General features: G+C 37.7%; 1 protein-coding gene across 2 annotated transcripts; it reads right to left on the reverse strand.

Moving 5' to 3' along the window:
* Window positions 1-209: 209 nt before the first annotated feature.
* On the reverse strand, window positions 210-14,838 carry cacng5b (calcium channel, voltage-dependent, gamma subunit 5b). 2 transcript variants are annotated; one of them, XM_057345109.1, is made up of 7 exons: window positions 14,683-14,830; window positions 13,983-14,044; window positions 13,126-13,364; window positions 7,119-7,205; window positions 6,172-6,312; window positions 5,950-6,095; window positions 210-1,412 (listed from the first exon to the last, which is right to left on the reverse strand). In XM_057345109.1, exons 3-7 carry the CDS (start codon window positions 13,319-13,321, stop codon window positions 1,155-1,157), a joined length of 828 nt encoding a protein of 275 aa, XP_057201092.1. In that variant the 5' UTR covers window positions 13,322-13,364; window positions 13,983-14,044; window positions 14,683-14,830; the 3' UTR covers window positions 210-1,154. The 2 variants fall into 2 exon arrangements, with proteins under 2 accessions (XP_057201092.1, XP_057201093.1); XM_057345110.1 differs by lacking the exon at window positions 13,983-14,044 and having other exon boundaries at window positions 14,683-14,838.
* Between the last annotated feature and the right edge of the window lie 3,831 nt (window positions 14,839-18,669).

Here is an 18,669-nt window from a genome sequence, read left to right on the forward strand (position 1 = left end):
CACGTCTATATAAGCTATTGGTCATATTGTATATTAAATATGAATACATAAAGAATTCATAAAGCCAAAGGTTTTTAGAGTGATCTTTGTTTGTATCACATTGGATTGAAAGAGATTTGACAATGTTCTTTTCTGTTACCATAAAAAGTGTATTCTGCCATTCTTATTTTGCATTCAGGACTTCAGTAAAAATAAGTTTCAGATGAATATAATTTGATGTATTATTTATTTAGATTATAAATATGAACATAATTAGAAAAGTAGGTGTGCAGAAGCAGAAGGAATCTGAAATGTTTAAGTGCAGATTAGTTTCTTTGACGCTTATACAAACTATCAACATACAAACTATCATATCTATGAAAAACATGTACAACATTTCAGATACATGCTCGCAAAGAAAGAAACATATGTCTTTTAATATTCCTACAATGAACACAATGCCACTTAAATGGTTTCCAATGGCCAAATATAGAAAAAGTCGTATTGAATGTGAAACTATTTTTAAGAAATTAATCATTCGAGTTACCAAATATTTCTCTCATTATTTGAGTATATTCCATTTATACAGAAACACAAGGAAACATAATATAAATATAATGTGTGTGCCGTAGCATATAACCATCCACAGCTTACAACATGTTTAAATAGTGTCACATTTTTCTGATGTGCAATAATACATATCTGTGATGCTACAACTGGTCATTTGTATTTTTTGAATATTTCTATTCTCACCGTTCTTAAAGAGGTCAAAATGGTTCTTAAATATATTACCATCATATATATTACCCGTCGAAACTCCATATTGAGCTAGACGTCTAGTGTTTCATAATGGCTACAATATATCTCTGAAATTCATATTTATATGAACATCATGAATATTTACACAAATCTATACCCAGTGAGTATGCACTTGTCAATCATACACTTTACCAGTACACTATGTGGACACACTGCAGAAAGTATCGCTGTACTGCCTCCTGCTGGAATGACATGACAGCAACAAACACAGAACTGAATAAAGTTCACTACGGGACAAGTTTCAACTGTCTGATCCCTCCCTGTCAGATAGAACAGCGAATATACGTTAAAAACTGATCAACTATTGCACAAGATCGTGATGTACTACTATCCACGCATCCCTGGTGTCCGGTCCTTCAGCAGGGGGAGGAGGACATCTGGTCATAGTCTGGACACTTGAGCAGGGCAGGGTAGCTGGCATTCATTTGTAGAGAGGCGTCGCTGGAGATGTCTGACGGGCTACGGCCTCTCGTCCAGGCATCAGGGTGCAGAAACTGACCCGAGTGATCCGAGCAGTTGCTCAGGCGCGGCCGGTAGAAGCTGGGCCGAGGCTGATAGATTTCCTCTGCTGTGTATCGCTTCATGAACAGGTAGACAGACATCACACCTGCACTCTAAACATAGCACAAAAAAAACTTGCAATTCAAATGAATGCAATACAAGTGTTAGTATCTAGAAACAAGTGTCTAGAAATATGGCAAAAAGTCTTAATGCTAATGCTAATGCTAAAACTTGACTCGCTGGGGCCCAGGTCAGGGAGCAGACAGTATGGCTTAACCAACTGTCTGCTTGCCGTCTCACGTCGCAGAATACACAAAATGTACAACATGTAGTAATCCGTTCTCCCAAACATCACAAAATAGAGACTGTGTCTGTCCCCCGGATTAGCAAACATAAAATAATGCGTAAACCTCTTGAAAGTAATTTAATAAACGTTAAACAAACTAAACATGAACAAAATACAGATAATCAACTGTTACGACTCGGATTGCTAAATATTAGATCTCTCTCTAATAAAGCACTTTTTGTTAACGATATGATAACAGATCATAAAATAGACATGCTCTGTTTGACAGAAACATGGCTAAAACCAGATGATTATATTGCTTTAAATGAATCTGTCCCCCAAGATTATTATTATAAACACGAGCCTCGTCTAAAAGGCAGAGGGGGAGGTGTCGCAGCACTTTACAATAACTCTCTTAGCATTTCCCAGAAGTCGAACTCTAAATATAATTCTTTTGAAGTCATGGTTCTTCATGTTTCAACACCTAATACTAAAGATAAAACACTTTTTAAATTGATTCTAGCTATTGTATATAGGCCTCCAGGGCACCACACAGATTTTATTAAAGAATTTGGTGGGTTCTTATCAGAACTAGTACTGGCCGCAGATAGACTCCTTGTCGTTGGTGACTTTAACATCCACGTAGATAACGTTACAGATGCCTTAGGAATGGCTTTCAAAGACACTCTTAACTCCATGGGCATTAGTCAACATGTGTCAGGACCCACTCACCTTCGTAATCATACTTTAGATTTAATACTGTCTTACGGTATAAATGTGGACGACGTTAAAATCCTTCAGCAGAGTGAAGACATTTCGGATCATTATCTGGTATTATGTTTGCTTCACTGGCCTACGGCTGCAAATAAAACTCATTGTTACAAATATGGTAGAACAATAACTTCAACTACCAAAGATGCGTTTCTCGATAATCTGCCCGAATTGTCTCAAATCATGAGAAATAACGTTGAAGATCTTGACATTACCACTGAAAATTTTAATTCCACCTTCTCGGTAACGCTAGACAAAGTTGCTCCACTACGTTTAAAGAAGATTAAAAATGGCAGCCCCACACCGTGGTATAATGAACACACTCAGGCTCTAAAGAAAGCGGCCCGAAAAATGGAGCGCAACTTTAAGAAAACTAAATTAGAGGTATTTCGTACAGCATGGAAGGATAGTATTCGAAAATACAGGAAAGCCCTAATAACTTCTAGATCCGCCTACTTTTCATCACTAATAGAAGAAAACCAGCACAACCCTAGGTTTTTATTTAACACGGTGGCTAAATTAACAAAAAATAAATCGTCAGTGACTTCTGATCCTGTATATCAGCATAGCAGTGATGAATTTATGAACTACTTCACATATAAAATCCAAGATATTAGAGAAAAAATTATAACAATGCAATCAGAAGTGAAACCCGCTGAACAAACTAACTACAGCGCCCTTAAGGAGAAAATGCAATTATTTTATACCGTAGATCAAGATGAGCTGTCTAAAATTATTAGATCATCTAAATCAACAACATGCATACTAGACCCTATACCTACAAATCTACTGAAAGAGATGCTCCCAGAAATTATAGATCCTCTTCTTGGTATTATTAACTCATCTCTGACATTAGGACATGTGCCTAAAGCATATAAGGTGGCTGTTATAAGGCCCCTTGTCAAAAAACCCCAACTCGACCCTAGAGAACTAAGGAACTACAGGCCTATATCGAATCTACCTTTCATATCTAAAGTTCTGGAAAAAGTAGTTTCAACTCAATTATGCTCCTTCCTCCAAAGGAATGACATCAATGAAGAATTCCAGTCTGGATTTAGAGCATGTCACAGTACAGAGACTGCTTTGATCAGAGTTACAAATGATCTGCTATTGGCGTCTGACCGAGGTTGTATCTCGTTATTGGTGCTGCTAGACCTTAGTGCTGCATTCGATACCATTGACCACAGCACACTCCTACATAGACTCGAAAATTATGTCGGCATTAAGGGAATAGCTTTGAAATGGTTTAAATCTTATTTATCCGACCGTTTTCAATTTGTAGCAATAAACAATGAGGTGTCACGCAAATCGCAAGTCCAGTACGGTGTACCACAGGGCTCAGTCTTAGGGCCTCTGCTCTTCGCATTATACATGCTACCTCTAGGAGATATAATAAAGCGACACGGAGTTAGCTTTCACTGTTATGCTGATGATACTCAACTTTATATTTCCTCGAAGCCTCATGAAACACAGCAGTTCCATCGAATAATGGAATGCATAGTCGATATAAAAAACTGGATGAGTAACAACTTTTTATTACTGAACTCGGACAAAACGGAAGTGTTACTTATTGGACCGAAAACTGCTATAAGTAACAACCAAGAATACTGTTTAACTATTGACGGATGTTCCATAAAACCCTCGTCGTCAGCAAAGAATCTTGGCGTTCTATTCGATAGTAATCTGTCATTTGAGAGCCACGTCGCCAACACCTGTAAAATTGCGTTTTTCCATCTTAAGAATATATCTAAACTACGTCATATGCTGTCAATCTCAGATGCAGAGAAGTTAATTCATGCATTCATGACATCAAGACTAGATTACTGTAATGCACTGTTAGGTGGTTGCCCTGCAGGCTTATTACAAAAACTCCAATTGGTCCAAAACGCGGCAGCTCGAGTTCTTACACGTACAAAAAAGTATGAACATATTAGCCCGGTTCTGTCAACCTTGCACTGGTTACCTATAAAGCATCGCGTTAACTTTAAAATCTTGCTTATTACCTATAAAGCCCTACATGGTTTAGCTCCTCAGTACTTGAATGAACTCCTTTTGTATTACAGTCCTTCACGTGCATTACGCTCTCAGGCGTCCTGTCAGTTGGTAATACCTAGAATTTCAAAATCAAGTGCAGGTGGTAGATCCTTTTCCTATCTAGCGCCTAAACTTTGGAATAGTCTTCCCTGCACTGTCCGGGAGGCAGACACACTCTGTCAGTTTAAATCTAGACTAAAGACGCATCTTTTTAATCTTGCATACACTACTCTTCCATAATATAAATCTTCAGAGGGTTTAGGCTGCATTAGTTAGATCAACCGGAACCAAAAACACAACTGATGTACTTGTTGCATCAAAGAGTACAGAACAGTACTCTACTCTCAGCCAGTCTTGTCTCATTGTTCCAAGGTTACCACAGCGAGCAGGATGCAGTTCATGGCCTGACCTGATGGTAGAGCGGAGAATGGGAAGTGGGGACCTGACAAGAGCTGAGATGATAGAGCTGGATAAAGAAGGACGCGGTCTCTTGACATGTCTTCACCACAAAACTTCAAATGCTATTAGATTATTAATGATAATCTTAAACTATAATTTATTTTATTATTAAGTTTATTTATTTTATTTAGCCTTGTTGTGCAAGTTCTCTGGAGCTTGTGCAGAGGCAGCAGCTTTTGCCAGAGGGGAACTGGAATCCCCTGGTTGGGCCTGGGTTCTCCTGAGGTTTTTTTTCTCGATTAGAGTTTTGGGTTCCTCGCCACCGTTTGCATACTGTTTTTGCACTATCTGCCTGACCGGGGGGGCTGCTTTAGAATTTTAAAGTTTTACTTAATTAATATTGCATATAGGAATTTATTATCTGTTATATTTGACCTGTGCTTCTCTCTCCTTTATCCTAAATGTGTGCTCTCACTGAGCGTGTGTGTGTGTGCGTACTTGTCTGTGTACGTACGTGTGTGTGTGTGTGTTGTGTGTGTGTGCGTGCGCATCCGTGTGTGTGTGTGTCTCTGTGTCTGTGTGTGTTGGTGCGTGTGCGTGTTGTGTGTGTGGAGTGTTTTGTGTGTGGGTGTGTCTGTCTTCTGTGTTTTCAACCTTTTCTTGTTTTTGCAGGTACAACTTTGATTGTTTTGCTTGTAGTCAATGTGTCTCATGTGCAGCTGCTTTGTAACAATGAAAATTGTAAAAGCGCTATATAAATAAAGTTGAGTTGAGTTGAGTTGTTAAAGTAAGAAAAGAAATTCAGACGTAAATAAATACATAAAAGAAGAGTTTGGTTCCAAAATGATATAATTATTTTCAAAAATCACGTTTTGTATTATGCTATCGTGTTTTTATTGTGTTTTATTGTGTCAGGTGTATTTTTTTGTTATTCTGGCTTAAATGAAAACAAACCAACTGCCGTTTGATTTATATTAATTGGAATGCTCAATAAAAACATGATTTTTGAACAATTTTAAAAACAAATTTTGGAACCAAACCAAACAGGATTACTACTTTTTATACAGTATTAGCTTGGGGGTAAATTCTGGGGTTTTACATGGTTACCTTGATTACAAACAAAGCGCAAATTCACTGATGTCTGACAGACATATTTGTACCTCTGTGAGGAGGAAGGAGATGGCAGCAAACGCGAATGACCAGCCGTACTTATAGCTGAAATACGCTTCATTACTCTTGGTCCTGTTCAACATCTCATCATTAATGCTGGAGATGTAGAGAACCAAACCCACCACCAGAGACAGACCTGTGTGACAGAGAAACATCCGTTTGAGCCAGCGTGACATCACGCCTTACAATGTATGAACCAGGGTTACAAGTACCTGACAAGATGAAGAAGGTTCCAGAGACGAAGGCCAGTATGGTGCGGTGGGGCCGGATGTGTCCGATGTTGTTCAACACAAAGCCGATGAACATAAAGAACAAACTGACCAGTGGGAACGGCGTCGCCGAGCGAATCATCTCTGCACAGAAACCACAAACATAAAAGAATTATGTTTGCCACTTTCACATTTATACATTAAATCCCCACATGCTGACAAAATGTACAGTGTATAGCTTCAAAACTGTAAGTCCCTTTGGATAAAAGCTAGAATTCTACCAAAAGAGTACAGCAGTATGTCATTGTATAACACATTCTGAATATGATTAAATCCTCTTCTGTGATCTAATAAAACACAAAGTCGCATGCCTGTGAAGGAGGAGATGATTTTAGTCGGAGACTCTGAGGAAGGGGTTCTCCAGAGGTTACAAGGGGTCCCCAGAAAATGTTTAGGGAAAAAATCTAAAACTGTTTAAATCTACTAAACATATTTAGTGTACATTTTTGACATAAACTACTGCAATTTACATAATATGTTTTGCATATTGTTGTAGTTATGCAGTTCATGGTAAAATACTAATAAGTGCTAATTTACACATAAGTATTTTTGGCAACTTAACTATTTGGGTATTATACAATTTCATGTCCAGCAATATTTAGAAACTAAAGCAAAACTAGGATGGAGCCATTGAAGCAGATATTAAAATAAAGCTGGTTCTTGTAGTGTGTGTGTAATTGTATATACTGTAAGGTTTATAACAACAGGGGAAATGCTGTGCGTCCTCGTAAATCGATTTTCTTTTTAATTAAAAATAACAAATGTGATGGTTTAGAGGTAGTATGGGATAGAATATACAATTTGAACAGTATAGAAGTCATTATATACTGTATATGGAGTGTGTGCAAGTGTGCGTGTGTGTGTGTATGCGCGTGTGTGTTATCACTTACTCAGAACACTGACTGTGGACTCACTGGTGATCTGGATGCTCATAGGCATCATATACTCGATGGTGAAGCAGCGTCCTCTCTCCTCACCTGACAAAGACACGTCACAGCACAATCTTACTGCTCACATGTTGCATTAAGAGACTTTATAGAGATAAGACCTACAGATAAGACTGTAGGTACCAACGTTGTCTCAGATGTTTCTTTTAAAATTGTTTAGGATAAATAAAAATAGATTTGTGTAAAGACAAGAGGTGTTTCAAGTACATTAATTCAGAGCCAATTTATCCAGATAAGACATGTTATGAGATATTATAAGCACTTCTACTGTAAGTAACATGTAAACAACATATGAGCAGAATAATCATGAAACACTTTATTCACTCTGGTCTGAATATATACGGTGCTCTGATGTTTCAACAGTTTCATTCAAATCAGAGGGCGGCAACTGAACATGCCTGATACAAAGCTTTTACATTTATACGGAGAGCTACATTTTCAATTTCAGACTTTGGACGCACTCTCAAACTCTCAATGACAATGTATTTTTATAAGTCGAAAAAAATGTATAAATCCAAGAGCAACCATCCAGCACACCGTATCACGGTGGCTCCGAGTTTGTCATGGGCAGAATTTGAATCAAAGTGAATGTAGTTAGACATGAGGAGAGAAGTGTGAGTGAGGCGTCACAGCTGAGTCACTGCTGACACTGACAGATCCATCGTGTCTTATAACACCCACCCTAATGCCTCCCTCTCACATTCAACAACCTCAAGACTTCTCAAAGTTTCGGATGTTCAAGCGCAGGAGCCTCACCATCTCATCCCTGTGGAGCTCAAATGACTCATCACATCTGCTTACGGTCACGCCCAGTTTCACCGGCTATAAACAGCGTGGGTTTGGATCAAACCCGGTCCAAACACTTGCCCACAAACACTGTACCTTCCTTCACACAATGTGTGTGTGTGTGGACATGTTTTTATATCCCGGTGGGGACCTAAACCCGAATGCACACCAACACATGGGGGCTCGTGTCACTGTGGGGACCAAAATTGAGGTCCCCATGGGCACAAAAGCTTATAAATTGTACAGAACAATATTTTAAAAAAATCTAAAAATGCAAAAAGTTTTCTATGATCTTTAGGTTTAGGGGTAGGGTTAGGGGATAAAATATACAGTTTGTACAGTATAAAAAACATCACGCCTATGGACTGTCCCCACGGAGATAATAAACTGTGTGTGGGTGGGTGGGTGCGTGCGTGTCACAGCAGGCTTTTTGTTTGGCAATTCAGATGACAGTGAGCTGAAAGCCTATAAGCGATAATGAGAAACACAACCTCACGTGTATAAACCTCCTCCATACATGAGAAGACGTGTCTTCCTGAAACACATTCCTCACAACATTTGCCATGGAGATGTTGGGACACAACTGCGGCCTTTCTACAGTAATTGCCCCAGAATGCCTGACCTGACAGAAATAAAAGTCCGAAATCAATAAGCCCCTTTAAATGTGTACTGTCAACTCAATCGACTGACTATTTACAAAAGAATTAAAATATTGTTTAGGAGAATAGCCCACATCTAAAGCAGCTGGATAGAATTTTGGATATTTTAATATAGGACCCCCAACCTAATTAAGGCTTCCTACATTAGGTTTAACAGATAATTGTTCACAAAGATACTAAAGAAACTGGTTAATAATTCTGTACATTTACTGTACATCTTCTTGGACAGGGAAAAAACATGATCTTTAAGAAATCTGAAGATGCCCATCAATGTGAGTCCTTCTCACTGGTTTGCAATTAACAGCGTTATCAACATTATTTTATATCTCCACGCTGGGAGTTTCATCTCTATTTGCACAAAGATCACAACTGACAGCACCAGGGAGACAAATATATAGAAATGTTTGTTATGATGTAATGTTAGTGTGTGAAGACAAACACCGGAAAAAACATTCAAGAACTGCGGACCTCACTAATTTAAGACCATGAATCCTAAATATAACAATGGTGTAAAAATAGAAATGATCATTAAATAATGACTCAACTTTGACATTAATGGATATTTTATATTATATTTATATTAGTATTATATCATTTAATAGTTCACCCAAAAACATTTCAGTGAACAAAAACTATGGAGCGAAAATTGTGCCTAAACTTAACAAACAAATCCAGTGTTTTGCAAACAAACGCAACCTTTTATGCAAAAGAAATAAACTCTGAAACAAACAGAAAGCGTTTTACAAATACGTAATGCAATTCGAGAGAAAATGCAAAGGTGTACCATATAAATGTACTGTGTTTAAGTCTCACCTTTTTATGAGATTCTCTCAGCTTGATTTTCTCACAAATGTTAATGTTAAAGTGCAGATTTTCTCAGTTATGCAACTTCTCCCAAAACAGCACATAGTTCAAATGTTTGACTTACATTTATATATACAGTTTTTTTGTGCTGGTTTATTTTATTGCAAAAATTGCCCAATTAGCTTGAAATAGCCAAAAAAATAGCAGCATTCATTTTAAACCTAAATAGGCATATGGCAACCAAACAATGTAGACGACTGACTGAAACAACTGCCATGACGATTTATTTTCTTTTTCATCTTTTATAGCTAGAAAACTCTCTACTTTAATGCCATAGTGTTTGACATAATGTTAAATACTTTTTATCTATGAGTTGCTATGGATAAAAGTCAAACATATGTATCAATGCAACCTTCATCCAGAAAAATTTCTAAAAACCGAGTCGCATCTCAGAAAGCGCGCAAAATACTAAAATCTTACAAAAGAAATTGACATATAAACCAGGCCCGGTTCCTGCCAGGTGCAGAAGGGTGGACTAACAGATATCCTGGCTGGGCATATACCCCAACCACACAGACAGTATAGCTGCAGACAAAATTAAGAGTCCATTTCAAAAGTATTTTCCTTTTTTTCTGATAAGAATGTGTTTTGGTAAAATGATCATTTTTGTTTATTTCTGTGAACTTCTGACAACATTTCTCCCAAATTTCATATAATTTCTTTTTATTTATTTGGACAAAATGAACTGGAGAAAACAGGTCAAAACAACAGAAAAGATGATCTGTATTTTTAAAACAGAAACACCGCAAAAAACAAGTTCATATTTAGTTTTAAGCAACACAAAACTAATGTTTGTACATGTTAGAAAAAGTAGAAAAAGTGCTTTTGTTGGAATTCAACAAACACTGCATATATGACTGCAATACATGCAGGATTTAAATGATTTATGATGTTATAAATATAACAAACAGGCATTCATTACAGAAAACTGCGAGTTTTAAACAAAAAATAATTCTTGTTGATTATTGCCTTTTATATAGTAATTGTGTATAAATTATATAGTAATTTCATTGATGTTTTACACCTTATATAAAGCGGTTATTTAAACTTGACATAAATAGAAGCCTACAAAAGAAAGCGGGCTAAGAACATTCCCCATCACTGAACGATCACTTATTTCTGTTTAATGAATTGAATGAATTAATCTTATTACACTGCACAATGAACTTTACATCGTGTCTGCTGTTTTTCATGTGGTATCGTGAGCGCGCATCGCGCCTAAACTAAACTATTTTGCACATTGTTTCGCTACCACCTGCAGCGTGAATTGGGGTGTTTGAGATGGAGAGAGACAGATTTATTTCTGAAGCGGGAGCTTCGGAAGATGGAGCTTTCAGTCATTACAAGTCAATAGGTTAAAATCTAGCCTATATATTGCAAGCAAATAATAGCTGTTTGTTAACAGCACAAAATAAGACCTCAAAAATGAATAAATGAATCTGATTTTACTGCACAATTAATTTTACATGCTTAATTTTACACATGTGCAGTGCGTCTAAAATTCCTTTGCACAATATTTTGCTTCCACCTGTAGCATGCTTCTCTGTTACAAACTAAAGCCAGAGTGAAGTGAAGTGTGAAGTTGCTTTCAGCCAATAGAAAATACAACAATTTTTGGTGTTATTTTTTGATTCTCATTGGGTGGGCAAGACAGACGTTTAGGTGGGTTCAGCCCACCCCTGCCTATGTCTAGTGCCTGCCCTGATATAAACACAAAATGACGTCAAAATTCCCTTATAAGAAAGTATCCTTGTAAAAGTAGTGTGTTTTGTGAACGTAAACAGTTGGGAAACAAGAACGAGAAAATGAGAAGGGGTGGAAGGGGTGACAACATTGCAAATGCATCCAGTTTGTTGTACGTTATTTGTATATTAAAACCAATGCATAATTCATTATTTATTATTAAGAACAGAAACTGATTATTATTAACAGTTTCAATAAATTTCATGAGACTAACTGAATGAAACTTGATGAATGAAATTAATTCAGTTTCTGGCACTGGCAAGGGTGGCACGCAAGGTAATGTTCATGGCTTCTTCCTATAGAAACTAGTGTCAAATTCCCAATAGCACCACCTGGTGTTTTGTAAGAGAAAGTTGCACATGCATTTGTGAGAAAATCTGCACGTTAACATTTGTGAGAAAATCTGCACGGTAACATTTGTGAGAAAATCATGAGAGAATCTCATAAAAAGGTGAGACTTAAACACAGTACATTTATATGGTACACCTTTGCATTTTCTCTCGAATTGCATTATGTATTTGTAAAACGCTTTCTGTTTGTTTCAGAGTTTATTTCTTTTGCATTAAAGGTTGCGTTTGTTTGCAAAACGCTGGATTTGTTTGTTAAGTTTATAGGCACAATTTTCGCTCCATAAAAAACAAGTGATAATAAGGTTAAAAACGTTCAAAATGTCTAATCTGCTATTGAATCATCAGTTCCTCAAAATATTTAAATCTACTATATCCCATCATAATATGTCATTGACATCACAAATGATAAGAAATGACGTCTATCACTGACTTTAAACGTGCCATGATCATTATTCTATGATTGCTATATCAAATCAAAACAAAATAAATCAATAAATAAGATTATAAACACAATATTTATAAATGTAACACAGTAAATACAGCATATATCATTCACTCACAATAAGCCACGTCTCACCACTAGAACATTATTCTAAATCCCCAATAAATGTCAGAAATTTGTCCCACCTCCTCCAGTAAACATCCATTTTATTAAGTAATCTAGAAGACATTTTCTCATATGCTGCCATCTTCCCCAGCTCTATAACCCAGTCCTGGAAAGACGCTGTGAGCCAGCTATCTGCCAGCCCTTCATAATGATTTGTCTCCCTATCATAATGCATATCTGTATCCATTCTGATTCAACATTGGGTTCTAGAAGAGATGGGTCTCCCAGTATATAAAGAGCAGGGCAGAATGGTAAGCTGCATTCTGTCACTTCTTGAATATACAGTAGTCATGAACCTTCAGCCAAAATTCCTGTATTCTTGAGCAGGACCACAGGGCATGCAACAATATAAGTGTATTGAGGCAATGGAGGGCTACAGAAAAAGGAAAGAGTGTCAGCACTTAGCCTGTTACACAAAACTGTTGAATGACTTCATAAGACCTGAAATTAGTGCTCAAAATGAGGGGGGATCTAGGACCCCCCATCAGGCATTAGTTACCCTCTATAAGAGGTTAAAAATAGACTTAGTGGGGCCCTTCAGATATTTTTTATTAATAATAATAATAATAATCTCAAATTTGTGCAGTCAAGACAGTAAATATTGTGTTTAAAGTATTTAAGAGCGTTACATCTTTTTTAAATGAGCTTCATATAATTTATTGCTGGTTTTCACCTCTCTGAAGGTAGCTTGGGCAAAAAAAAAGAATGCTAAGAAATCCCCACTTGGAAATAAAAAGATGTTTACTTATTTTTTAGGGGTAATTTTCGCTTTTTGAGCATTGTTCCTTTTGGCTTACAGTACAATGAATATTATTGGTCAAGGGAAAAACGTATTTACAACTTTGTTCTGTAGTCTAGTGTGTAAATGAAGTACAGCCGTGAATAAGAAAACACTGTAATATGCAAATACTGAAATGGGCTGTCCAAAAACACAGACTCACCTGCTAGAAAACAAACCCTCCACAGGCCGGAGTGGATGGACATGCGTATGTCAGTGCTCTGGTTGAGAGGCATTATGACTCCCTCCTCCAGATAGAGCCAGTAGTCAGTGCTGACGGCGATACCCAGCAGCCCCAGACTGCATACCGCAAACACACTGCTCAGCAGGGTCAGCGCCTTCCTCCCGCACACGCTCATGCCACTCAGCACCAGCAGGGGGCGTCCGCGCTACACAACCGATCTGACCGGGAAACAGATGTGTGAAAGAGCGCACAACAAGAGCTGCTGACTGTAAACCAGCAGGACTGACACATGATGAATGGCATAACTGAGAATCAACATCCTTTTCAGAAGCACACGGATGCTGTTTGAATACTAATATGACAGGAAAGATCTAAATTGACATTCACACGAGAAAGAACTGTTCAATAGAGTTTGTGACCAAACCAGGACTTTCCATTGGCTTAATGGTTTTTATCCTAACCTAACGGTGCTTTTAAACCTTACCACTACACATGATCCTCACAGAAACCTTTCTGCATTTCTGTATATGTGCTTTTCAATAAAACAGTATCGTGTTTATTAAACCATGTAAGTGACAAGAACAGATTGTGTGTCCACGCAATCTAGCAAAATGGTTTTCCTACGTGTGGCCGTTTTCGTCCCCATTTTCGCAATGTAGGTCAAAGCAGCACACAAACACACACACGCACACACAGATGCATTGAGTCAGGGCACTAATGAAGGCTTTTCACGTGTGTTCATGTGTCATCCGAGCACAGCTGCGGCCGCAGAGCATCAGTTTTCAACAACTGTCAGCTCACACAAATCACACTTCTTGACGTTTAATGAAGTATACCTGTCACTCAGAACGTCAGGGCATCCATTGCTTCTGAGGTTTATACGTAAATGTTGACAGACCTGTTAGAAAGACACGTTCACGAGTGGCACTGATAACAATTTACACAATATAAGGAGGCACTGATACACAGTTCACAAAATATAATGCCCAAGTGTGGCTCATGTGGATTTTAACGCAGTTTTGTTAAAACAGACTTAAACAACGTAAATAAATCTACATTTGATCAGAAACTTCATATTCATCATTTAAGTATACGTAGGCTATATGTAAAACAACCTTAACGATCCACAGCATGACTGTTATTACATTATTATAAACTAAGTTTACTGCTGAACAATAAGAGTTATTTCATATAATTTACTCAACAAATTACACTCGCATTACATTACACTGCATGCACGAGATATATCATAACGAGCATTACACGAATAAAACAAACGAACCTACTTAAAAGATATAAATAAACAAGAAATGCGTCATATATAAAAATAAAATTACATGCATTAGATATGGGTATAATAAACTCACACGTAGAAATACAAACATTAAATGCATGAGAAAAATAAACATTAAATACATTAATTAAACATTGCATGCATACGATACATAAATGACGTATTAAATTAAATGAGACGACTATTAAATGTGTGAGATATCTAAAAGAAGTGAGTAGCTGTTGAAAAAGCAGATTATTTACCTGATGAATGTTTTTGATGGAGGCATTAGCTGTGTTTGGAATGAAAAGCTCGACGCTGGAGTCTGAAATGAGCGCGTGTGCGAGTGTGTGTGGAGAGGGCACGTCTGATTCATTTAAACGAAGCGGTTCGACTCTAGACGGTTCTTTTCAGTAAATCGACTCTTTGATTCATTGACGTTGCCACTCTTTAAACGATGCTGGGTATAGGCCTATTTGCAAATTCCAGTCGTAAGTGAGCATCCCTATGTCCTAGTCAATTGTCAAGAACTTCTGAAATCCCAAGTACAGCACCCTGAATGGAGACGAGCAATTGTGACAATTAACTAAAGCCCTCTTAAAAATGTACCAATGTTGTAAAGGTAACCAGGCTTTGGTATATTGATAATGTCGTGGCAAAAAGTTGATCAGCCAATGTTGAAAGAATTCACGAAGACCAGAGAGCCAGGTTTCAAGAGGTTTCAATCTTTATTTGCTCGAGCAAGCAAAGTGAGACATACAGAGTTCATCTGTAGATGCCTAACAATTACACTTCTGACTCCATCTTTTATACACTGTTCTCAAGTTGTTATCACAGTTTAAACCAATCATATTTACCTGACATCATCTTCTCCCAATCAGGTTCTACATGACATCACTTATTTTTGTTTGCCCATCCTCTTTTGACTTTCCACAGTTATATATCAAACTGTTTACGTTAACTTTTAACTGTGGCGAAACCTGTTAAAGGATTAAAAAATATATGTACATACAGTACATCCATCTTTAAAATGCAGATGTATGTCATTTTGTCAGTTGCTACTGTATGACAGACAAACACATCCATCTCTGAAATGCGAATGTATGTCATATTGTCATTTACTACCCCTAGCTTACATGTACTTCAAAAACTACTATGCATTTTAGACCAGATCTCTTGTGAAGAGTACATATTGTGTGTGTGCTCAAAGCGTTTTGCGTGCAAAGGATGTCTTATGGTGCTGTTTGATGTTTAACTTGGCCTGTAACCTTTGACCCATGAGATCATGGTCTTTTTGCTATGAGACTCATAGTCTCTTTTCTGTGTTAGAGAAGTGTGTGAGACCTATAACTAGTTTAAATGCATTGTCTCATATAAAAACTCAATCAATAATAGAAAAACTAAATACTGTAATAAAAATAATAGAAAAACTTAATACTGTAATAGAAAAACCACCATAATAACCATTTTTATCACCATAGGCTATTTTACTATAAATATTATGTTTAAACTATGGTTACAAATAGTAAATTTAATGTTTTGTACTCTAAAAGCATGGTTAATTGTAAGTGGCGTTTGATTGAGGGGATGCATATGGAGTTTATATAGGCCTAGACCCAAAACTCACGCGCATGTAATCCGCGGAAACGCGCATAATGATAACCACGGGCGGAAAGCTGCTCCGCGAGGATGCATTTATACTTCGCGAGCGAGCAGAACAGTATCCGCAAGCGGAAAAGAATCCTCACGCGGGCGCATTTCTGCTCCGCGAGCAAAAACTCACCCCTAGTTCACATTGCACGCGTGAGCAGAGCGAGAGCAGCTTCGTCTGCGTAACTACATCATCACTGCACCTGCAGATTCGCGAGGGTATTCACACAGGAAGCGTTTGTATAGCGTGACCGCAGCTGCATTGAATGTGCAAGGTAAGCAAGCCAACCACATAGCATACATTCGTTCCCTAAGTTTAAACATTTGTACCAAGGGTACAAGACCCACGTATATTGGTAAACAATATGGTCAAACAAAACAGATCGCCATTATATAATTTTCTTACCATCTGCACAAATATCAGAAGCTTCAACCCAGGCTTTTTCCTTTGAATATATGTCTTTGTAATATTTACTACAAGGATCATAAAACATTTTGTGTTTCTCAACCTCAACGATCAGCCTTGTGTCGTCCATTGTGGTACAAGAATGAGGTATGACACGATCACTTTTTATAACGAGCTCCTCGGAAATCTGGCCACAAACTCAGGTTTGATTGGGTACTGCTAGAGCTGCTTTCTGGCTAGTTAACTGCCGTGATTTTATAAACCATGCTTCCACCCAAACGGAATAATTAAAAACAAATGAAGGGGTACATCAAATATAAATGTTTTTTTTTAACATACTCCTAGTCTTGCAAAAAAAAAAACACAACAGGCTTGCTTATTCTGTGCATTCTGAGCACTTTTATTGTGCAACAATTTATAGTTGTCCATCTGTGTGCTGTCACTTTAACTGAGCTTGAGCTGCGCAGCAAAAATAGACTCAGCGCCGAAACCATCGCGTCAGTGCTGCTCACGCGACGCTCCTGCTTGACGCTGACGCGCTGCTCCTGCTCCCGGTATGAAAGCACTCATTTGATAACATGCACGCCGAAAAAAATACGCGCTGCTCTCGCTCTGCTCACGCGTGCAGTGTGAACTAGGGGTTAGTCCGCTAGTAGAGGCTTTGACGAGCGCGCGCGCGATTCTCTCTATGCTCTCGCAACTGCGCAACACTTGCTCGCTCGTTGAGTTGACTTCTGAGACTTTGGAGGCGGGACAATGGCAGATGTCTCCGCTCATTTGATTGGTAACTTTAACATGCACTCACCTACATGCAGTCACCTACAGATTACATGTCTTACTACCGAATTATTAGTGTATTACCTTGCCTTAGCTATGTGTTAGTAAGTGACATTTTGATTTCTTACATCTGTCAACAAAAATTATGCTATGTAAGTTTAACTGCTATATTATATGTCATGCATGACCTATGTTAAAATATACTATAATAATATAATTAAATGTCTCCTGTAGTCTTTAAATTTGAGTTATCTAATATCTGTTTACTGGCATTTGCCCGTTTTAATATTTTCAAAACAAATAAAGGAAAACAAATAAATTATATAAATTAAATTTTAGAGAGTACATCATATTGTAATTTATAATAACTTGTGCTTTGAGTTATACTCTTGTAGCCATTTATTTATTCTCATTTTATAACAATTGTTTATTATTAACTAAATTATTAACAATACAAAAGCAATTATGAATACACATACCAAACTATTTATTTCTAACTTCCTGTCAAGATGCCAAATATGTAGATCCAAAGCCAAGTGCATACATAACACTGTAACCCAAGTTTAAAAACGGAAAAAAGTATCGTGTTATGCCAAATTAAGACGTCTGTACAACGGGTAAGATACATGTCGAAGACTGTAGGTGAGTGCATGTTAAAAGTGACCAATCAAAGGATCGGAGAAGTCTGCCATTGTCCCGCCTCCAAAGTCTCAGAAGTCAATTCGACGAGCGAGCAAGTGTTGAGCAGTTGCGATTGCATAGACAGAATTGCGCATGCGCTCGTCAAAGCCTCTGCTCGCGGACTGCGTTTTTGCACGCGGAGCAGAAATGCGCTCTCGCAAGGATTCTTTTCCGTGCACGGATACTGTTCTGCGCTCCCGCGAGGGTGTGTTTACGCTCGTGGAACTGTTCTGCGCGTTTAAATCACGCGCGCGCGTGTGTGGTTTTCATGCACGCGAGGTTTGGGTCTGAATAAACTCCATAGATGCACATGTGACTCTAAAAACACGTTACTGCATTCCATCACTGTGACTGCCCCAATGACTCAGTAATTACAGTTCCTCTGCAGCTCCATTGCTTGGCGGAAGCATATTTTATTATCAATATCACATTTTTGTTGCTGTGTATTTGTTTTTTTACTGTAAACCTTACCTACATTTACATTTATTCATTTGGCAGACGCTTTTATCCAAAAGCCTTATATGTAAATGAATAACCGTTTTATAAAAGCAATAAGCACGTCCTGCTGCGTAATAAAGCATAAAATCAATAAAACAATAATCACTTCATCATTAAAATATAGTATAACAATTTGTTGAACAAATACACAACAAATAAGAATGAACAAATATGAAAATAATAGCCTAAATGGCATGGGATCATCATAGAAACACCCAACACCCCTTTCCCTTCTGGA

This window comes from Triplophysa rosa, linkage group LG11 (assembly GCF_024868665.1).
Source record: "Triplophysa rosa linkage group LG11, Trosa_1v2, whole genome shotgun sequence".
Taxonomy (NCBI): domain Eukaryota; kingdom Metazoa; phylum Chordata; class Actinopteri; order Cypriniformes; family Nemacheilidae; genus Triplophysa; species Triplophysa rosa.